Genomic DNA, 24296 nt, shown 5'->3' on the forward strand with positions numbered 1-24296 from the left:
ATATATGATAGATTTTTCATGATTCATGATGGGGCATGTTGACAGTCTACTGAATAACATCAAGAAAGCAACTCCAAAATGTCCTGCATGTCATGCACAGCAGCCAATATCATCCTGAGCAACGGACTATATAAAATGGTCACCCATGGTCCATTTTCCTGTGTTGGAGTGACGACCCCTCCAGGATTGTAACCCTAGCCAGAGAAATTGCATCAGGAGCACCGACACTCTGTATTGAGCTTGATTCATGATGGTCCATGGTTCATAAGGAGCAATGGGTCCTTACTATCTCCCACAAGATCCTGCGTGAAAAATGCACAGTAGCCAACATTATCCCCGACACGATGGCCTATTACCCCACACATAGCACTAGGGTCTTAAGGGTATATTGGATCCTATGGGCCTTTAAGGGTATTTTGGGTCTTCGGGGTGTTTTGGGTCTTCGGGGTGTTTTGGGACTTCGGTGTGTTTTGGGTCTTCGGGGTTGTTTGGGTCCTCGAGGTGTTTTGGGAAAGCACCTTATTCACTCTGTCTGTGTGTGTCTCAGAATATGGTCGAGGAACTGCTTAATTTAAATGTAACTTCATACTTTGAACGCTGTAGAACACGAACCTGCAGTTTAGTAATACTTTGGCTCTGAATTTGATAAAATTGGATGGCAACTGATCCCGCGTGTGCATATGGGGTGAAGCAATTGCTTCAGTCTGTCTGGCAGTCAAAAATAATTGGAAATCATTCCATGCAGGAAACTTTATGTTTTTTATGGACATCATAAAGGACACAACAGGCATGGAAAAACTTCCGATTCAATGTTTTTTTTCGACAGCCTTCAAAACTTTATTTCTTTCAGTTGAATTATACATTTTTAACTCTGTAGAACACAAATCGGATTTTTTTACGTCCGAAAACCTCAGTTTAGGAGTACATTGGCAAAATTGTATGCCGTCTCAACCAATCAAATTTGGGTGGGGGAATATCGAGATTCAGACAAAATGGCGGCGGCCAGCGATGCAACGCCTGAGCTAACTTCATCCAAATAAAAATGGAGGAGGTAACCCTTCCCTTGGGCCTTTTCTTAAGAATATGTGGGGTAAGGTGTTCTACGAACTCTCGTTTTAAATAGTCATCCATGGTCCATTGATGCTGGAATCCATCAACTGTTGCAGTAATCGACGTTCGTTAACCCAATCCTCGCTAACTGATACTGTATCTAACCCATCAAAAGTAATCCCAAAGAACAACGCCTCAAAAGGCATGGAGTAATTGTAATCATCTTACAGATCCCTAAGGAGTAATCGTAACGGATTACAGTTGCTAAGTTTCAGTAATCCGATTACAGCAAGCGAACAGTCTTTTCCCAAAGCTATCAAACTCATAATTTGGCGTATTTTGCCGGTTTTTGGCCAGTTGCTGTACAAACATCGTATACTGTACCTTCGGTGGCCGATTTTCTGGTACCAAACATTCTCCCTCTCTCTTTTTTGTTATCACCTTTACTCCCCATACACATTATTACCTGTCCAAATGAGTTTATGTAACATTTACTTTAGGCCGAGATTGCTTTGTTTCCCAGGCAATCTTACACTGCCAAGACATAGAAACAATACTTGCTGTATATTTTATTTTCTTCTTTTTTAATCTATAAGACGCGCCAGTTTCCATCTCCATTTCACTCTCGCACTCCGCTAGTGATCACTGGCTCTAGTGATCTTCCATGCCTGGACTCTGGATTTACAGATGGAAACTTGGGACGAGATGAAGCCACCCAACTGCCCTTCGAGCCACCGCGAGTTTCCCCCCGGCGTTCTGCGCGTACGCCATCAAAGGGGCATGGGTGCTCGTTATCCTTGGTGCTCGAGGAGAAACATTCGGGTTATTGAACGAGCTACAACATAGAGCCAGAGAACTAAGACAACAGTGCGACTTCACTTCCAAAGACCCGAGCCCCCAAATTGTGACCCCGCAAGCTCCTCGTGCACGCGCGCTCTTTCTTGGATAAATTAAGTAATCAGTGAACCTCTCCACTTTTCCATTTAGAAGTTAAAACAAATGTTTCACCCAAAGCCTTTCCTCGACTAAGTCGTTTGCTATTGATTAAGGCGATAATAAAATGGAAGTAAAACTGAGTTACATTCACGGGGATATTACTGCTTTTGTTAGTCCTGGGTTCCATTGGCATCCAAAGGAAACAATTCATGACTCCGAATTATTCCGCTGCGAGGATTCGTATAATTACGGTGCTCCGGTGTGCCGAGTAGAAGGCGATCATAATTTGTGCCGCAGACGCACATGTAATTAGAGACTCAAGTTGGGCCCGAGTATATATGGCCACGGCCAAACGACCATAACGTTTGCGTTATTGCGACGTGCTGAAGACCTCGAGAAAAAAAACATTGCGGCCTTGAAATGTACGGGCTCTCAGTGCATACATGTGAGTCCGTGAGATGTTGGGGTTGAGAGTGCCAGTTGCGCAAATCAGATGTCACCTGGAATTTGCTTTTGTGCTATAGGGAGCTGTCTGCTTGTAGCAAAACCCACTGGGAAAGGTGCTGTGGGTGAGGGGCTGCGGGGATGAAGGGGTTTGGGGTTGCGTTCAGTGGTAACTAGGGAGGGTATGGCGGTTTGCTGTGGTTTGCCATTTGCAGTCGAGGACACATTCGTTGATATTTTTTGCACGCATTCGGCGAAGTGCAAATAATTCATTATCTACACTCTGCGGCTTTGTTTAAGGGATACACATAATTGGATTGTTTTCATATGATAGGGTTTCTTTCCCCAATATGGAGTATTTAGCACACAGTGAGGCAATTTTCTCAAAGGAGATTGTTTATAGCTGTTGACGGCAGACTTTTTTTTGTTTTCTTTACAGGAGCAAGGCTCATGGAAGAGAAAGGTAGAACTGACAGTGGGACACACATCAAGGGAATGAACAGGAAAAGAGGAGGAGGAAGAGGAGGAGGAGAGGAAACACTGAAAATAGCAAGGAAAATGGTTTGGTTAGGAAAGGTTAATGGGTCAGAATTGGGGTGACAAGAGATGGTGGTGCATTGAATGACTGTTTAAAGTCATGGAGAGAATAGTGAGACAGAACAGCTTCTGGTAGGTGGTGGTTGTTGTTGTTGTATAGCCCCAGACAGTTCTCTTGAACAAGCTCATGCCACGGAGACAGCCAACCAATCTCCCAGGCGTGACCCACAGATCCCTCACATCCAAGATGGTGTACCCCCACCTTCACAAAGTCAGGGCCATGACAGATGTAGAGAGAGAGAGAGAGAGCGAGAGCGAGAGAGAGAGGGCGAGAGAGAGAGAGAGAGAGCGAGAGAGAGAGGGTGAGAGAGAGAGGGCGAGAGAGAGAGAGGGCGAGAGAGAGAGGGCGAGAGAGAGAGAGGGCGAGAGAGAGAGAGAGGGCGAGAGAGAGAGAGAGGGCGAGAGAGAGAGAGAGGGCGAGAGAGAGAGAGAGGGCGAGAGAGAGAGAGGGCGAGAGAGAGAGAGAGAGAGGGTGAGAGGGAGAGAGAGGGCGAGAGAGAGAGAGAGGCCGAGAGAGAGAGAGAGGGCGAGAGGGCGAGAGAGAGGGCGAGAGGGAGAGAGAGAGGGCGAGAGAGAGAGAGGGTGAGAGGGCGAGAGAGAGAGAGAGAGGGCGAGAGAGAGAGGGCGAGAGAGAGAGGGCGAGAGAGAGAGAGCGAGAGAGAGAGGGTGAGAGAGAGGGCGAGAGAGAGGGCGAGAGAGAGAGAGGGCGAGAGAGAGAGGGCGAGAGAGGGCGAGAGAGGGCGAGAGAGAGAGAGGGCGAGAGAGAGAGAGAGAGGGCGAGAGAGAGAGAGAGAGGGCGAGAGAGAGAGAGGGCAAGAGAGAGAGAGGCCGAGAGAGAGAGAGAGGGCGAGAGAGAGAGAGAGAGAGGGCGAGAGAGAGAGGGTGAAAGGGCGAGAGAGAGAGAGAGAGGGTGAGAGAGAGAGAGAGAGAGAGAGGGCGAGAGAGAGGGTGAGAGAGAGGGCGAGAGAGAGGGCGAGAGAGAGGGCGAGAGAGAGGGAGAGAGAGAGGGCAAGAGAGAGGGCGAGAGAGAGAGGACGAGAGAGAGGGCGAGAGGGCAAGAGAGAGAGAGAGAAGAGGAAAAGTGCCAGTCCATGTGGATCTATCGACACTCTGACGCTGCTCTGACAAATCCTGGCAGCAGGAAGAATGAAGAATGGAGAAGATTTGGCCCCCAACTTGCATTGGGGGTACAACCACAGCAAATAGGCATCCACAGTAGATGCTCTGGTAGGTGGTTGTTTCATAGACGGGCAAAGTGAGGAATAAGAGAGTTGAGGTGCCCAGTCAGTCTGGATTTTGGAAGTTTCACCAGGATGTGGTTACTTGAAGAAAGCACGCATCCTGGAGTTATTGGAGAGGGTCAGAGGAACAGTGAGGCAGCAATGTTGGACAATAGATAGGAGAAAACAGAGACCACTGATCTGTTTGGGATACGAGAGCAATAGACCCTGTGCTTCAACCTCACCACGTGAGATTCCAATAAAGTCGAGAGCTTTCGATTTCACAGAATCTAGATGAGTCAGATGTGATGCTGGGGCACCAGCCCATAGGGGAGAGCAGTACTTTTGTGCTACAGACAAAGGCCTTACAGATTCTGATGAATGAGGTGCTTTGGAGGCCTTGCTGTATGTGGTTGGCCCAGGAAATGTCATGGCTGATGGAGAAGCCCAGAAGTTGAAGAAACTGTACCTCTTCCAGGGGATGACCAAGGAAATAGATAGGTGAGTTCATATTAGGATCCTTCAGAAGCAATAGGGTGAGACTGAGATTTTCCACATGCAATTTACATATTATATAAACCTACATTTGACAGTAATTGGGTCAGCCCCACCTCCCGAACCTCGCCCCCCCCCCCCCCTCAGGTCAAGACAACAACACACAACTACTACCCCTTAGCAAAACCTCCCTCCTCCTATTCTACTCCCCATGGGGCCTACACTATCCTTGAAAAGTTTGGTCACAATCAATTAAAGAGGTTAAATAGATTACCCTCCACCCTCTTCCACACCACCTTCTCCCCACTTAAATCTGAAAATCTTTTAAATTAGTAACTTAATTAAACATCCCCACATCTTTCCCCTCCCACTCCCCCCTCCCCCAACATCACCACCCCCACCTCTACGACGCTCCCCATGGTGTCCCCATTCTGTCAGATAGGTTTGGTGGCCCTACAATTATCCGTCTCAAGATACACAAGATATAAGGAAATGGACAGACAGACAAACAGAAAAATGGAGTGTGACAATAAGGGAAGCTTTGCATGATGTGAGACTTTTTCGCAAACGTGCCGCATGTGCACCAAAAATGGGTGTCAATCCATGATGGATGAAGAACATGCTTCCATGCAATTACAGGTTGAGCCAGTTGATTTTGGGCAATCGCCACATCAACTTGGCTTGCATCAACTATCAAGTGGTGAGTTCACAGGGTCGATAACTCAGTAGTAGCCTAGTGATTACTTCACATGGTTGATAGCTCAGTAGTAGCCTTGTGGTAACTTCACAAGGTTGATAACTAGGTAGTGGCCGAGTGGTGAGTTCAGAGGGTTGATAACTCAGTGGTAGCCTAGTGGTAACTTCACAGGGTTGATAACTCAGTAGTAGCTCAGTGATTACCTCACAGGGTTAATAGCTCAGTGGTAGCCAAGTGGTGAGTTCACAGGGTTGATAACTCAGTAATGGCCTAGTGGTGAGTTCACAGGGTTAATAACTCAGTGGTAGCCTCGTGGTGATTTCACTCAGTTGATATAATCATCATTATTAAAGGTAAGTTTCATAATCTTAGTAATTGAAGAAAATAAACTTTATTTTATGTCATTAGCTCAGGAAAATAATATTTTATTTTATGTTCTTAATAACTCCTTTATTCATGAAAATAAATAGCACAAAGACAATGCACAAACGTGTTAACTAAGGGTACAGTTTGGAAAAACTTTAAAGTTGAAGTCCCTAACTCGATTTTCCCTATTACCTTCTAAGGTTCTAAGATTTTCCCTATTACCTTCCTGGCAGTCCTCAATGCCAAACAGGAAATTAGAGCTGTCTCCCTTGACATATCACGTGCCTTCGATATGGTCTGGCACCCCGCTCTGCTCACCAAACTCTCCTCCTTTGGTATCCATGGAAATCTCCACGCATGGCTGGCAGACTTCCTCTCTAGTCGTAGTCAACGTGTGGCCCTGAATGGGTTTCTCTCATCTCCTCTTCCTGTTCAGGCTGGAGTTCCCCCAAGGCAGTGTTCTGGGCGCTGTGCTTTTTCTGGTGTTCATCAATGATCTCTCTGACTCTCTTGAAAATCCTCTCTATCTCTTTGCTGATGACTCTACTCTCTGTCGCTCCATTCCTCATCCCTCAGATCGGCAGTCTGCAGCCTCCTCACTCTCTGCAGACCTGGACAAAATCACAGACTGGGCAAACAAGTGGAACATGTCTTTCAATCCTGACAAATCTCACACTCTTACGATGCCTCTCCGAAAAGACCGATTGGACAACCCTCCCATCCACTTTCTGAATAATCCTCTCCAAGAAGTTCTGTCACTCAAGCTTTTGGGTCTCACTATCTGCCATGATCTTTCCTGGAAAAACCACATTTCAAATCTGGCCTCCAAAGCCAGTCGCCGACTGGGCATCCTCCGTCGTGCGAAGTTCTTCCTTGGCACACCTGAGCTCCTCACCACATAAAAGGCTTTCATCCGCAGCTCAATGGAATACTGCTCTCCCCTCTGGGCGGGTGCTCCTGCCTCACACCTAGCTCGTCTTCACGCTGTTGAAACCAAAGCGTTCAGAATCATTGGAATCTCCCGCGATGAAGCTAACTCCAAGGGCCTTTCACTCACTCATCGCAGGCAGGTTGGTGGTCTTTCCATCTTCTACCGACTCCTCTCTGGCCTTGCCCCCCCCCAGCTCTCTCTGGGCTCTGTCCCCCAAATATTCCTACAGGTCGCACAAGATCTGCCTGCAACCCTCTTATGGTTAAACTGCCAAAATCAAGACTCTCTGCTCACCTTCACTCCTTCATTCCTCTTTTCTCCCGCCTCTGGAACAAACTCCCTCACTCTCTTCAATCCCACTCCACCCTCCAGGTCTTTAAAACAGCTGTTCACCACAATCTCTTATCTTCCCCATCCAAAACCTTGATATTTTCTACCCCCGCTAATTTCACCGCAAATCCACTTTTTTGAAATACCAACTTCTGTCCTGGACGTCCTTGTGTTTTATACTTCTCCCACCACCCCCCTTCCCACGCCTCCTCCCCCCAAGCCCTCTCCCTCCCACACATCTCCCTGCTCTCAAATGTTGTGTTTGTGTGCTTCCCCTTCTCTCCCCATCTTGTCTTCCGCTCCCTCTTTTTATATATTTTGTTTGTCTGTTTGATTTGTTTGTGAAATAAATGTTAGCTCTTTCACGAGCCTCAATTCTGTATCCCCCCCCCCCCCCAAAAAAAAGTTTGCGGATTTGCGTTTAATGGGAATTTTCAATAATGTTGCCACCGTGAATTGCAAGGCCCTCCTCTATATAGCCTATTTAAACACTACACGCGGTATCGTGCTCCATGAACTCTCTAGTGTGTGTATGTTACACTGCTATAGTTTACTTAAAGCTTGCATATATTTTATTCTCTATCGTTTATATGACAAGCGATTGGTATTTCCGCTGATAATGAGAATGAAAAACAAACAAAAAAAATATTTACTAAATGTACTCACTCCTGCCCACTCCTGGCAGTCATCTGCAACATTTAATTTTACCTTCCTTATAGGAGATCTTACAAACATAGAGGGACATCGGATTTATTAAAAAAAAAAAAAAAAAAACTTCAATGGAGTACTGCTCTCTTCTATGGGCTGGGGCACCAGCATCACATATCCCTCCTCTTGGGTTCTTTGGGATATTGAGCTCTCAACATTATTGGCATCCTTTGCAATGAGGCTAAAGCACAAGACCTGTTGTTCTCATATCACAGGCAAGTTGGTAGTCCACATTTCCTCTAGTCTAGCTTCCTCTACTCTCACAGCCCTCCAACCTACCACAGCTCCTCCAGGAACCGTGCGTACTTCTAGTAACCTCATTCTGGTTCGACTCCTAAAATCAAGACTTCCTGCACACCTCAACTCTATTGTTCCTCTTTTTTTTCCCCTGCTTTTGGGATGAACTTCTGGAGATGGTTTAATCCCAAACTTCCCTCCAGGCCTTGAAAGCAAGCAGTACACCACCATCTCATGCCATCCCTAGTCCATACCCACAATTGTTTCTATTCCCATTGACCCTACCTAACCAAACCCTCTTACTTATACGTTTCGGAGTTTCCTCCCTTCCGCTTTTGCTGTTTGTTCATTCCCTTACTTGCTGTGCACAACCATGGCAGCATTTACTCACTGTTAGTTCGTTGCCTCTTTACCGTCAGTCAACTTGATCGTCCATGAGTATATTTTGCAAATCAAAAAGAAAAAGGGCAATGAATAACAACCTACGTGTAAGCAGGGAGAGGTGGAGGTGTGGGCTGTCAGGATAGGTATATGACACACAAGCAGGACAAACTATTGGGTCCGTTTGAATAAAATGAGAGCTTCCAACGTGAAGTGGAATGGCTTGCTTTACTGGATCATAGTTGGAATAAAGCTGTTGATTGAGTGGAAGCACCGCTTACTTGCGGCTGTCCTGGAGCATCGCATGCTTCTGCTGTTGTGTGCAGGTGTCTATGTTCCACCTTTGCTGGTCATAGTACAAGTTTCCAGAAAAGCAGTGTTAACCCTTAGATGCAGGTGTCAAAAATCCTACATAAACGCAGCCATTGGGCCTCGGAGGCCGTGTAATGTAATGTGTAATGTAAACGTGTAATGTTTGATAAAATCCTTTTTCAATCCAATTTGCTCAGAAAATGTGAATCATTGATCCTATTAGTTGGAAGAATCCCATACAAGTAATGAATGTTTTTTGTTGCCAATTTTTTTTTGGGTTCTTGGTTTTTCAACTTTTTTTTCTCTAAAAAGTTGAGGCTCATGGAGGAGTATTTGCTCAAAAAATATGATTCACTGATCCTTTTATTTCGAATGTATATGACCACAACTCTCAAAAATCCTACACCAATGCAGCCATTGGGCCTCGTAGGCCCCACAAATGTTCCCACTAACCTGAATGAAATTTTCATATTTTTGTCACTGAATTATTTGTAACGAAGTTATAGGAGCATAATAATGAGCTCATGCACAAGATAGAAAATAATGATATAACATAGTAGTACAACAACATTTATGCGGGGCCTCGAAGGCCCCAGGCCTGCATTCGTGTGGGATTTTCGGGTTATAATTGGAGAATGAAGATTTTCCCATGAGCCTGAATGAAATTTTTATTTATTTATGTCACTGAATTTTGTGTAACAACATGAAAGTCGGTGAAAATGAGGCTCATTCCAAAAAAAATTGTACAGCATAGTTTTTGCAACAAAAAAACCTTGTGGGCCTCCGAGGCCCAATCACTGCATTCAAGGGTTAATACACCCCACATGCAATGGGCTAAATCATTCATTCATTCGTCAATCTATTTATTTGTTTGTAGTATATTCAGTTCATATACCCTGCATTTGATCATATAATGCAGAGAAAACTGCAAGATTTGGTATTTGGTTGTACGATACGCTTAACGAAGAGCAGGTTCAAGCACGTCTGGCTATCTCTGCTCAGCGGATCACCTGCATCCTGGAAAAGCTCTACAAACGAAAGCAAAATCAAAGTCTGGAGACGATGCAAACAGGTTATATTTCAAAGTCAATGCAATTCATCACCAAATGCTGGTAAAACAGATTACATAACGCAGAAGCTGTCCGTACTCATATATACATCAAGGTAGCGTATACTTCCAAATTTGGCACTGCACACACAGACAGGTGCAAGTCGTCCCCAAACTGGCAGCTGTTCACTAGCAATGGCGAGGACACACAATGAGCGTGAGTCTGCTATTTGATGAACCGTGGCACTGTGGCCTTCACCAAGCTGTCGCAAATGGTGTGCACAAAGGAAAATGATGAAATGCATTGAACACTAAAGTCCTTAAGGCAACAATAAGACACCTTCATGATGTGGTAGGGTAAGTTGGTAGTTCGCATATTTCAATTATATGTGAAAAACAACAACAACAACAATAATCTGAAAGGCTAAATAGCATCAAACAAACAAACAGATAAATAAAGACAGACAGCAAATAAATAAATAAATATATAAATAAACCTTACCACGATGCTTTGTGAGAAAGTTTCAGTCTTCCACCAAAGCAAGAAATGCAGAAATTGAAAAATATTTATCATATTACAGTACGCAGCACAAGGTATATGTATACACCATGACGTCGCCATGTTTCTATCATCTCTCTCATCCTCATCCTTATTGATCTCTTTGGAATCACAAGGACTTCCGAATGTCTATTTCATCATCCAAGGCAATTTTCCATTACCTTCCACTCCACCCCCCCGCCCCCCCCCCCCCCCACAAAATATTACAAAACACGTTGGCAGTAAAAGCTGAAATACCTACAAGGGGTAGTCATTAATGTATACGTTGAAAAATAAACCAAAAGTTGTCGATTTATGGACTATTGTGAGTTTCGTTCAACGTTTTGAACGCTCCTTGGATGTGATGAAAACAAGGTGTCATTGTGCTGGGTTCTGTGTAGTGAAGAAATTACAACTGCAAGCGCTCAAAGCCACTTATTGTGAAAATGGTCACCAGGTACCAACTGCGACTCGGTAGGTCGACGATTGTTGTACACAGCACGAACTTGCGTACAAACCGAACAGATTTGTCATTTACAGCAATGACCTAGCTTAAAAAAACAACAACTTTGTTTTACGGCAGTGGAAAAGAATGTAATTATTTACATCCCTTTTTTCAGATAGGAAAGAGTTTTATATGACCGGGTGCATGATACCGAACAAAAGTTATTGTGACCTTTTGCTGTGACGTTTAGGTGAAGAGTGTCAAGACGTGAAAATATGGGAACTCCATGACACATTGAAACTGTAACATGCGCATCATATGTACATTGTTGGTAACAACAGCTCGTGGAAAGCCAGGTAAATGCACCTGAACGCAAAACATAAAGTATGTAGATTACAATATACACTACCAGTCAAAGGTTCAGGTACTTTACGAGTGTACTTAAACTTTTGACTGGTAGTGTGTGTGTGTGTGTGTGTGTGTGTGTGTGTGTGTGTGTGTGTGTGTATATATATATATATATATATATATGTATATAATATATGTATATTATATATATGTTTATATATATATATATATATATATATATATATATATATATATATATATATATACGTATATATATATATATATATATATATATATATATAATATATATACATATATTATATATCAACGATGTATGTTTTACCACGAGACCACGTTTGCTTGTTTGTATCGGGTTTATAATTGGTTTTAAAATCTGGTTTTGAGATGTATCCGCTTAAAATTGAAGACTTACACATACAATGTGAGCGTGCGTTTAGCACCTTTGCCATCACCACGGTCCCACCGTGTCAGCCGGAGAACCTTCCCACAAAAGAGAAAGACATGCAAAGTTTGAGGCAGAGCCGCAGATTCTTGAGAAGGTTGTGACTAAATCCACACCTGTCCAACACAGGTTTTCCATTTCTTTTCCACGTCTTTCACTTTGCCGCTGCTCGCTGAGTGGATGGAATTCCTCCTGCATTCTAAGTTCCTCCATCCATTGTCAGAGTGATCATGGTGCGTGGGTGCAGGCAGGGTCTGTGTTGCAACAGATGATTCCATCCTAGAATGGGGAAGAAAACAATTTTTTTGTATGATGACATCATCAGTGGCCCAAACATAACACACTCGGAGTTGAAAGAACAAGTGGACCATTTGATGTTATCAATATTTAAAGGAAATTTTCACATCGAATTTTTGAAGAATCCACTGGTTTTCTATACAATACATCCCTCCCAAAAAAGAAACCCTAAAGGTTGAAATTGGTTGCAGAGAAGGTGAGCTAATATAGTGGCTAATATATTGTATTCAATGGCTAATATGCTAATTCAATGGCTAATATATTGTATTCAATGGCTAATATATTGTATTCAATGGCTAATATATTGTATTCAATGGCTAATATATTGTATTCAATGGCTAATATATTGTATTCAATGGCTAATATGCTAATTCAATGGCTAATATATTGTATTCAATGGCTAATATATTGTATTCAATGGCTAATATGCTAATTCAATGGCTAATATATTGCATTTAATGGCTAATATGCTAATTCAATGGCTAATATATTGTATTCAATGGCTAATATATTGTATTCAATGGCTAATATGCTAATTCAATGGCTAATATATTGTATTCAATGGCTAATATATTGTATTCAATGGCTAATATGCTAATTCAATGGCTAATATATTGTATTCAATGGCTAATATGCTAATTCAATGGCTAATATATTGTATTCAATGGCTAATATATTGTATTCAATGGCTAATATATTGTATTCAATGGCTAATATATTGTATTCAATGGCTAATATATTGTATTCAATGGCTAATATATTGTATTCAATGGCTAATATATTGTATTCAATGGCTAATATATTGTATTCAATGGCTAATATATTGTATTCAATGGCTAATATGCTAATTCAATGGCTAATATATTGTATTCAATGGCTAATATATTGTATTCAATGGCTAATATGCTAATTCAATGGCTAATATATTGTATTCAATGGCTAATATATTGTATTCAATGGCTAATATATTGTATTCAATGGCTAATATATTGTATTCAATGGCTAATATATTGTATTCAATGGCTAATATGCTAATTCAATGGCTAATATATCGTATTCAATGGCTAATATATTGTATTCAATGGCTAATATGCTAATTCAATGGCTAATATATTGTATTCAATGGCTAATATATTGTATTCAATGGCTAATATGCTAATTCAATGGCTAATATATTGTATTCAATGGCTAATATATTGTATTCAATGGCTAATATGCTAATTCAATGTCTAATATATTGTATTCAATGGCTAATATGCTAATTCAATGGCTAATATATTGTATTCAATGGCTAATATATTGTATTCAATGGCTAATATATTGTATTCAATGGCTAATATATTGTATTCAATGGCTAATATATTGTATTCAATGGCTAATATATTGTATTCAATGGCTAATATGCTAATTCAATGGCTAATATATTGTATTCAATGGCTAATATGCTAATTCAATGGCTAATATATTGTATTCAATGGCTAATATATTGTATTCAATGGCTAATATATTGTATTCAATGGCTAATATATTGTATTCAATGGCTAATATATTGTATTCAATGGCTAATATGCTAATTCAATGGCTAATATATTGTATTCAATGGCTAATATATTGTATTCAATGGCTAATATGCTAATTCAATGGCTAATATATTGTACATTCAATAATACTTTTTTTCATTTAACTACCAATATATTGCCACATACCTTATACCTGATACCTGATTCTTTTAATACGTTATACGGTAGATGGGACAATTTCCAAAATCCCAGTGCAAGACAATGTCTCCAGGATGAAGTCGTAATAACTATGTCAGTAATGAGACAGAAGACAGAGATATGACGCAATATGGATTATAACTGAAGTGACAGCACAGCGGTGGACGACTGGACGTGCTGCCATCCAGAGGATTCTCCTGCTCTTCTAAAGCTCATTATAATGTTCAAGTCAGTTGTGCAGCACGGAACGTCATTTGTGATCTAACGATCTGAGAAGCCAACTGGAGAGCAAGTTGTCTGTCAGTGTAATTTGATTGTGTGTGTGTGTGTTGGTTCGAACAACAAAGTCAGACGTGAGTAACAAAGCTTTGTCATCACATCACAAGTTCTACATTCAATAATTGGAGCATCATGTCGACATCATGAAAGAATGAGACACATGAGACTTTGTCAAGGCCAGTGTCAGTGGACAATTGGAACGACAGGTTTGATGAACCGAACATTGACGAAGGAATGCAAACTGCCATGAGAAGCAAAGTAATGTTAGTTATTAACACTTTTTGGAGCATGAGAATGAGGGTAGGAGAATGACCATCAATCTCTATTATATTCTGCTAAGGTGATCAGTCTGTCTGTCCGTCCGTGGGTGTGGCCTTCCCCGTTGAGGGAGTGGCTTCAAAAAGCCGCTTCAAAAACACATTTCCACCATTTTGTTTTCCTTGCATATCTCTGATGCCCCTATTAATAGGCCTCTGATGTCCATTTTAAGACAGAATCAACATGTCTTCTATCATGTTACTTTTTGAAGAAACAAAGGTACATTTTGATTACAACTCATGCAAAAGACCAGGCAATGTCTGTTTCGTTCGGAGCGATTATACACTGCCCAAAGATGCTGCGTTTTCATAGTGTATAGCTATAGGAAATAAAATCGTGAAATCTTTAATAATTTTTTTTTGGGGTTTCGCACGAGTTTTCGAGGCTGAATCGTGTTCATGTCCAGGATTAATAAACAAACTCCATTTCACGTGTGAATGGACATGTAATTTACAAATGTGAAATAAGTAAATAACACAGACGGGAAATTGCAGAGAGATATCTTTTCGTTCTTATTTTAGAAGCTATGTGCACGTACACTTTAAATAAGTTTCTTTGAAATCTTTAATTAAAAAATATGTAATTTTGATTTTTGCTGGACAGAAGGATGTAATGTAATGTTCTTATACACCGCCCATAAGACTTTTTCCCCAGGGACTTTTCAATTTGGGCTGTATTCTTTATATAGTCGGAATGTTTCATTCTTTAGACGTAGTCACAATAAAAAGTTGCAATTATTAGGTAATCTGCATGTGGGAAGAGGGGCAGAGCTTTGTTCTCCAAATGCTGGTGCTGAACCTGTACATGAGGTCGAGTGTTCATGTTGGAACAGTTTGAATCTGGTCTGGTAATTGCTGTGGAAGTGGCTGCTGCCATTCGTCATGATCCCATGCTGTCACATGTTGCGCATGTTGGTTTGTCAGGTTCTTGGTGTGAGTTGCTCTCGACGTCAGAATATGCTCCATATGCGTTGAGTGCGTCCGAGCTGTCTTTAGCTCAAGGTTGTGTAATGTGGGGCGGTCATTGTCATTGGGTCGGTGGTCATACCTGCTTCTTTATGTCAGCACTGTCTCAATGAGTTGCATGAGGGTCGTTTGTAACTGCCATTTCCAAAATGTATGGAAGAATGAGGGAACAGAACGAGACCAGCAATGAACGGCGTATCCTCTCCCTCTCCTGTGTATGATCCTCTCCCCTGTGTGTGATCCTATCCCCTGTGTGTGATCCTCTCCCCCTCTCCTGTGTGTGATCCTCTCCCCCCTCTGCTGTGTGCGATTCTCTCTCCTGTGTGTGATTCTCTTCCCTTCTCCCCTGTGTGTGATTCTCTTCCCCTCTCCCCTGTGTGTATGACCCAATCCCCAGTGTGTGACCCTCTCCCCCTCTCCTGTGTGCGATCCTCTCCCCGGTGTGCGATCCTCTCCCCGGTGTGTGATCCTCTCCCCGGTGTGTGATCCTCTCCCCTGTGTGTGATCCTATCCCCTGTGTGTGATCCTCTCCCCCTCTCCTGTGTGTGATCCTATCCCCTGTGTGTGATCCTCTCCCCCCTCTGCTGTGTGCGATTCTCTCTCCTGTGTGTGATTCTCTTCCCCTCTCCCCTGTGTGTGATTCTCTTCCCCTCTCCCCTGTGTGTATGACCCAATCCCCAGTGTGTGACCCTCTCCCCCTCTCCTGTGTGTGATCCTCTCCCCGGTGTGCGATCCTCTCCCCGGTGTGTGATCCTATCCCCTGTGTGTGATCCTCTCCCCCTCTCCTGTGTGTGATCCTCTCCCCCTCTCCTGTGTGTGATCCTCTCCCCCTCTCTTGTGTGTGATCCTCTCCCCCTCTCCTGTGTGTGATCCTCTCCCCCTCTCCTGTGTGTGATCCTCTCCCCCTCTCCTGTGTGTGATCCTCTCCCCTGTGTGTGATCCTATCCCCTGTGTGTGATCCTATCCCCTGTGTGTGATCCTATCCCCTGTGTGTGATCCTATCCCCTGTGTATGATCCTATCCCCCTCTGCTGTGTGCGATCCTCTCCCCTGTGTGTGATTCTCTTCCCCTCTCCCCTGTGTGTGATTCTCTTCCCCTCTCCCCTGTGTGTGATTCTCTTCCCCTCTCCCCTGTGTGTGATTCTCTTCCCCTCTCCCCTGTGTGTGTGACCCAATCCCCAGTGTGTGACCCTCTCCCCCTCTCCTGTGTGTGATCCTCTCCCCGGTGTGCGATCCTCTCCCTTGTGTGTGATCCTCTTCCCGTCTCCCCTGTCTGTGACCCCATCCCCAGTGTGTGACCCCATCCCCTGTGTGTGACCCAATCCCCTGTGTGTGACCCAATCCCCGGTGTGTGACCCAATCCCCTGTGTGTGACCCAATCCCCTGTGGGTGACCCAATCCCCTGTGTGTGATTCACTCCTCTGTGTGTGATCCTCTTCCCCTCTCCTGTGTGTGATCCTCTCCCCGGTGTGCGATCCTCTCCCCGGTGTGCGATCCTCTCCCCTGTGTGTGATCGTCTTCCCCTCTCCCCTGTGTGTGACCCAATCCCCTGTGTGTGACCCAATCCCCAGTGTGTGACCCAATCCCCAGTGTGTGACCCAATCCCCTGTGTGTGACCCTCTCCCCCTCTCCTGTGTGTGATTCTCTTCCCCTCTCCCCTGTGTGTATGACCAAATCCCCAGTGTGTGACCCTCTCCCCTCTCCTGTGTGTGATCCTCTCCCCGGTGTGTGATCCTCTCCCCGGTGTGCGATCCTCTCCCCGGTGTGTGATCCTATCCCCTGTGTGTGATCCTCTCCCCCTCTCCTGTGTGCGATCCTCCCCCCGCTGTGTGATCCTCTCCCCGCTGTGTGATCCTCTCCCCTGTGTGTGATCCTCTCCCCTGTGTGTGATCCTCTCCCCTGTGTGTGATCCTATCCCCTGTGTGTGATCCTCTGACCCTCTCCTGTGTGTGATCCTATCCCCTGTGTGTGATCCTCTCCCCCTCTGCTGTGTGCGATCCTCTCCCCTGTGTGTGATTCTCTTCCCCTCTCCCCTGTGTGTGATTCTCTTCCCCTCTCCCCTGTGTGTGTGACCCAATCCCCAGTGTGTGACCCTCTCCCCCTCTCCTGTGTGTGATCCTCTCCCTGGTGTGCGATCCTCTCCCTTGTGTGTGATCCTCTTCCCCTCTCCCCTGTGTGTGACCCCATCCCCAGTGTGTGACCCCATCCCCAGTGTGTGACCCCATCCCCAGTGTGACCCCATCCCCAGTGTGACCCAATCCCCTGTGTGTGACCCAATCCCCTGTGTGTGACCCAATCCCCTGTGTGTGACCCAATCCCCTGTGTGTGACCCAATCCCCTGTGTGTGATTCACTCCTCTGTGTGTGATCCTCTTCCCCTCTCCCCTGTGTGTGTGACCCAATCCCCAGTGTGTGACCCAATCCCCAGTGTGTGACCCTCTCCCCCTCTCCTGTGTGATCCTCTCCCCGGTGTGCGATCCTCTCCCTTGTGTGTGATCCTCTTCCCCTCGCCCCTGTGTGTGACCCCATCACCAGTGTGTGACCCCATCCCCAGTGTGTGACCCTCTCCCCCTCTCCTGTGTGTGATCTCTCCCCGGTGTGCGATCCTCTCCCCTGTGTGTGATCGTCTTCCCCTCTCCCCTGTGTGTGTGACCCAATCCCCAGTGTGTGACCCAATCCCCAGTGTGTGACCCTCTCCCCCTCTCCTGTGTGTGATCCCCTCCCCGGTGTGCGATCCTCTCCCCTGTGTGTGATCGTCTTCCCCTCTCCCCTGTGTGTGTGACCCAATCCCCAGTGTGTGACCCAATCCCCAGTGTGTGACCCTCTCCCCCTCTCCTGTGTGTGATCCTCTCCCCGGTGTGCGATCCTCTCCCTTGTGTGTGATCCTCCTCCCCTCGCCCCTGTGTGTGACCCCATCACCAGTGTGTGACCCCATCCCCAGTGTGTGACCCAATCCCCTGTGTGTGACCCAATCCCCTGTGTGTGACCCAATCCCCTGTGTGTGACCCAATCCCCTGTGTGTGACCCAATCCCGTGTGTGTGACCCAACCCCCTGTGTGTGATCCAATCCCCTGTGTGTGACCCAATCCGCTGTGTGTGACCCAATCCCCTGTGTGTGACCCAACCCCCTGTGTGTGACCCAATCCCCTGTGTGTGACCCAATCCCCTGTGTGTGACCCAATCCCCTGTGTGTGACCCAATCCCCTGTGTGTGACCCAATCCCCTGTGTGTGACCCAATCCCCTGTGTGTGACCCAATCCCCTGTGTGTGACCCAATCCCCTGTGTGTGAGCCAATCCCCTGTGTGTGAGCCAATCCCCTGTGTGTGAGCCAATCCCCTGTGTGTGAGCCAATCCCCTGTCTGTGACCCAATCCCCTGTCTGTGACCCAATCCCCTGTGTGTGACCCAATCCCCTGTGTGTGACCCAATCCCCTGTGTGTGATCCTCTTCCCCTCTCCTGTGTGTGATATTCTCCCAGGTGTGTGATACTCTCCCTGGTGTGTGATACTCTCCCTGGTGTGTGATCCTCTCCGCTGTGCAGTGTGCGTGATGTGGGAGGGATGGGGGCATGGAGGGAGAGGATTTGAGCTCTTGAAGTCACATTTTACATTAGGTGCAATTACACATTTCAAACTGTATTTCCCGTGCAATCACATGTTATCAGAAGTAAATATATTGTGTAGATTACATCATTCGTGGATCTTATGAATTTACAGGAGCCATTTTGTAAAACTGAATGTGCAGCAATTAAATTAAGATGTCCAAATGTCACACACGTCCATGCTCGTGGGATTCCTATGGGTGCCCCCACTAGTATTAGATATTGGGAGAAAATGTAGAATACTGAGAGGAGGAAGTCTTTCTCAAGTGTCAATGACACCAATCAAATATGTGGCCTTGTTTACAACAGAATTTGAAAGCTCAAGTCTTGAATACATGTTTCTCTATTGAGGAATAACTTTAAATGGAACAAAAGTAAAACATCCAAACATTACAACAAAGAGAAGCAAGTAATTCAGTGTGAAGACAAAAGAGCATGGGTATACAGAGCTTGTCAAACGAATACATATTATTAGCGCGTCCCCAACACAGCAGGAGACGGGCTTTGTCATCACTTCTGTGTGTCTGTGTGTGCATGTCTGTCCAGGTCCGTAACTTTTTTACCATTTCAGTTTTGTCATTTCAGTTTTCATGTCAGTTGTCATCAAATTTTCACTAAAGCTTATAATACGGAGAAGGCAAAATCCGATTAACCTGAAATTTAAAGAATTTGCATATTGGGTCACGGAATTGGTTCACTAATCAAAAGGTAGGGGTCTATTGTTTGTTTGTTTTTAGATCAAAAGGGCAAAGGTTAATGTTACATAAAATTGTCAATTTTCGTTTTGTATTTTTTACCTACGCTACCAAAGGTGGATGGAGGTTATGTTTTCACCCCTGTCTGTTTGTCTGTTTGTCCGTGAACAAAATATCTCAAAAAGTTGTGGACGGATTCGGAGGAAATTTGGCAGAGAGATGTAGTGTATGTCACAAGGACTAAATGATTCGATTTTTGTGAAGTTCCGGATTCGGATTCGGCTACGAGAATTTTTAAAGTGATTCTTCACCATTGGGACTCTACTGAGTGCCGTTATACAATGAACACATGCATCCTGAACATAGGGGTCAAAGTTTATGATTATACATTCAACACATGCATCCTGACCATAGTGTCAAAGTTTATGGTCATCCAATCAACACATGCATCCTGACCATAGTGTCAAAGTGTATGGGGATCCAATCAACACATGTATCCTGACCATAGCGTCAAAGTGTATGGGGATCCAATCAACACATGTATCCTGACCATAGTGTCAAAGTGTATGGGGATCCAATCAACACATGTATCCTGACCATAGTGTCAAAGTGTATGGGGATCCAATCAACACATGCATCCTGACCATAGTGTCAAAGTGTATGGGGATCCAATCAACACATGCATCCTGACCATAGTGTCAAAGTGTATGGGGATCCAATCAACACATGTATCCTGACCATAGTGTCAAAGTGTATGGTCATCCAATCAACACATGTATCCTGACCATAGTGTCAAAGTTTATGGTCATCCAATCAACACATGCATCCTGACCATAGTGTCAAAGTGTATGGGGATCCAATCAACACATGCATCCTGACCATAGTGTCAAAGTTTATGGTCATCCAATTAACACATGCATCCTGACCATAGTGTCAAAGTTTAGGGTCATCCAATTAACACATGCATCCTGACCATAGTGTCAAAGTGTATGGTCATCCAATCAACACATGCATCCTGACCATAGTGTCAAAGTTTATGGTCATCCAATTAACACATGCATCCTGACCATAGTGTCAAAGTGTATGGTCATCCAATCAACACATGCATCCTGACCATAGTGTCAAAGTTTAGGGTCATCCAATTGACACATGCATCCTGACCATAGTGTCAAAGTTTATGGTCATCCAATCAACACATGCATCCTGACCATAGTGTCAAAGTTTATGGTCATCCAATTGACACATGCACCCTGACCATAGTGTCAAAGTTTATGGTCATCCAATCAACACATGCATCCTGACCATAGTGTCAAAGTTTATGGTCATCCAATTAACACATGCATCCTGACCATAGTGTCAAAGTTTATGGTCATCCAATCAACACATTCATCCTGACCATAGTGTCAAAGTTTATGGTCATCCAATCAACACGCATCCTGACCATAGTGTCAAAGTTTATGGTCATCCAATTAACACATGTATCCTGACCATAGTGTCAAAGTGTATGGTCATCCAATCAACACATGCATCCTGACCATAGTGTCAAAGTTTATGGTTACCGTAAAATGGGTTGAATAGGGACAGCAAGGTGAATAGGGACAGCAAGGTGAATCGGGACACAAACTGAAAAAAAGTTCGGAAACCATTTTCGCTGAAAATTGATAACCACACTGATTTGTTGATATTTGGGTTGAAAGTGTTCTCTTGTTTATTTAAAAAGCAACTTATAGTCCATATTAACCCCATATATGGGTTAAATAGGAATAAATATGATTTTTATGGCTGTCCCTATTCACCCCGTTTTACGGGTGAATCAGGACAGTCACTAATACAAAAAAATTATAATCAAGAAATCGGGACAGTTTGGAGAAACTTTTTACCCCATATTTTTTTTCATTGGCACCGTGGTTTATATTATGGGTCCATATTATGTGCATCCATCTGAGCGATCAATTTAGCAATAAGTTGGAAACTCAGGATTGTTTCTTGATTATTATTTATTTGTATTAGTGACTGTCCCTATTCACCTGTAAAACGGGGTGAATAGGGACAGCCATAAAAATCCATATATGGGGTTAATAAGTTGCTATACTTAGGTTAATAAGTTATATAATAATTTGCTTTTTAAAACAACAAGAGAACACTTTCAACCCAAATATCAACAAATCAGTGTGGTTATCAAGTTTCAGCGAAAATGGTTTCCGAACTTTTTTTCAGTTTGTGTCCCTATTCACCTTGCTGTCCCTATTCACCTTGCTGTCCCTATTCACCTTGCTGTCCCTATTCACCCCATTTTACGGTATACAATTTTTGGTTTTTTTTTTTTTAAAGTGATTCTTCACCAATGGGAGATAAGGCCCAAAACGATACATAGCAGGATATCTCAAAAAGTTATGGATGGATTTGGACGAAACTTGGTGGACCGGTTGTGTGTGTGACAAGGAAGAATCGATTCAATTTTGGTGAAGATCTGGATCCGGATCCAGCAAGTATATATTTTAAGTGATTCTTCACCATTGAGTGATATGGCCAACCAGGTGGAGGTATGTATGCTCCCTACTGAGTGCAGTTCTAGTTCCAAATGCTTCCTTTGGATAAAACAAACACACCATTCTTAGCGTCACATCAGATTGATCAATCAAGGCAATGATAATCAGATGGGGAGAAGATGTGGACGGGCAAATGAAAGAGGAGGAAAAGAGAACAGCTGTGGAATGGATGTGGTGGCATCTTCTGACAATATGAAGCCTAATTATAAATAAAATGGAGTCGTTTTCAGCTGCTGTGATTGGTGATAACAATCAATCTCATCTGGATTTCTTTTTCTTTGCTGTTTATTTAACCGAGTATTGAAATCAAAGGTTCAATCAGTAAATTACACATTGTAACTCCTTCATGATAACTCATTAAATACAACTGACACTGTTAACCCCGACCCACATGAATTGTTGTCAATAACCTTAAGATCACACTCGCCTCTAAGTTGGCTATCCTGGGTTCGAATCCCGACCCAGCTATAAACTGTCATCTTGGTGTTTCGCAGGCAGGGTGATTCATCAATGTGTGTGTGTGTGTGTGTCGTTAAACTGGCGTCATGTCTGCTGATATTTGTTGATGGATGTTAAAGATCCAACGGTGTACTTTGTGAAGAGTAGAAGAGTTATCGCCGACAACCAGAACAAATTATAACATCCTGCTCTAACCAATTGTCACATCTGCCCTCTCACTGCATCGGTGGTACAGCTGCGCTTCCAACAAATGATGCTACCCACAGCCATGTGCTGCATGCAAAAAAAACAAAACAAAAAAAAAACGAAGCCTGAAGTTCCGATTTATTCTTAACTAGCAAAGGTACCTTGGCGTTTCTGGGCAACACAGAGTCGCTTTGTGACGGGAATATTAAGAGAGGAAGGGGAGGGGGAGAGAGGATGGTGAGCGGAGGGATAGGCAAGGGGAGTGGATGGGAAGGGGAGGGAGAGAGAGGGGGAGAGAGAGAGAGAGGGGGAGAGAGAGAGAGGGGGAGAGAGAGAGAGGGGGAGAGAGAGAGAGAGAGAGAGAGAGAGAGAGAGGGGTGGAACAGAAAGAGAGGGAAAGTGGGGGGGGGGGGGGGGGGGGGAGTAAGAGGGGTGGATGAGAGACATAGAGCAGTGGGGGAGAGAGAGCGGGGATTGGGGGAAAGGAGGGGGGGGGGGGGGTGACAGAAAAAGAGAGAAAGGTGAAGGGAGGAGGGGGAGGTGGAATTAACAAGGAGAAGAATAATATGTGTTATGCTTAATAACTGTGCGCGCATGCGCGCACACACACACACACACACACACACACACACACACACACACACACACACACACACACACACACACACACACACACACACACACACACACACACACACACACACACATACACACACACACAAAATCTCCCGTACGAGCGCTTGTGAGCGGACTGTTGCCTGTTCAAAGTTCCGCTGTGGTACTCTATACATACACGCACATGCATAAAGTATTGTCGTTTGACTACCCTCTGGTGAAAACTGCAGGATGACGCGGAGGACAAAACGAGCTTAACACTCCGAAGCGTTCAGTCAAAATATAGCGGAGAACACGCGTGGGAGGGATGGGGGGGGGGGGGATGGGGGGGAGGGGATGGGGGGGGAGCGAAGAGCGAAGAGCTTACCTTCACACGTCCACCGGTGGTCTTCACACCTGTGATGATTAACTCAACCCGAGAAGGAATTTAAATGTACAAAAATACCGGATTTTTTTTTTTTTAATACCGGTCACAAAACAATGCATGATAAAACTATATTCCTAATTGGAGTGCTCCCACACAGACCCGAATACAGACAAAGGATAAAATAGCTGGAAAATAAATGTGTGATTTGTGGCATTTTTTTTTTTTTTTGTATACAAGATCGAGGCTCGTGAAAGAGCTAACATTTATCACAAAAAAAAAAAATCAAAACGGACATAAAACACAAAATAAGGGGAGACGTAAACAAGATGGGGAGAGGGGGAAGGACACAAACACAACATTTGAGAGCAGGGACATCGAGAGATCTGTGGGAGGGAGAGGGCTTGGAGGGAGGTGGGAGAGGTATAAAACATATGGACACTGCAAGGACTTCCAGGAAAGAAGTTGGAATTTCAAAAAAGTGGATCTGGGGTGAATTAGTGGGGGTAGAAAAGATCAAGGTTTTGGATAGGGGAAGATAAGATATGGTGGTGAACAGCTGTTTTAAAGACCTGGAGGGAGGATTGGGATTGAAGGGAGTGGGGGAGTTTGTTCCAGAAGTGGGAGAAAAGGGGAATGAAAGAGTGAAGGTGAGCAGAGAGCCTAGATTTTGGCAGTTTAACCATAAGATGGTTGCTGGCAGATC

The 24296-nt window shown here is 44.2% G+C and overlaps 1 protein-coding gene across 1 annotated transcript in view; it reads right to left on the reverse strand.

The window, feature by feature from the left end:
• Nucleotides 1-11433: 11433 nt before the first annotated feature.
• The window catches only part of NELL1 (neural EGFL like 1), a 486584-nt gene continuing 473721 nt past the window's right edge, over nt 11434-24296 (reverse strand). The window contains exon 20 of the mRNA XM_068124016.2: nt 11434-11825. Coding sequence (XP_067980117.2) covers nt 11775-11825 — 51 coding nt within the window. The 3' untranslated portion in view covers nt 11434-11774. The remainder of the gene's footprint in view (nt 11826-24296) is intronic.

Source organism: Myxine glutinosa, chromosome 8, assembly GCF_964187855.1.
Source record: "Myxine glutinosa chromosome 8, kmMyxGlut1.1, whole genome shotgun sequence".
NCBI classification, from domain to species: Eukaryota; Metazoa; Chordata; class Myxini; order Myxiniformes; family Myxinidae; genus Myxine; species Myxine glutinosa.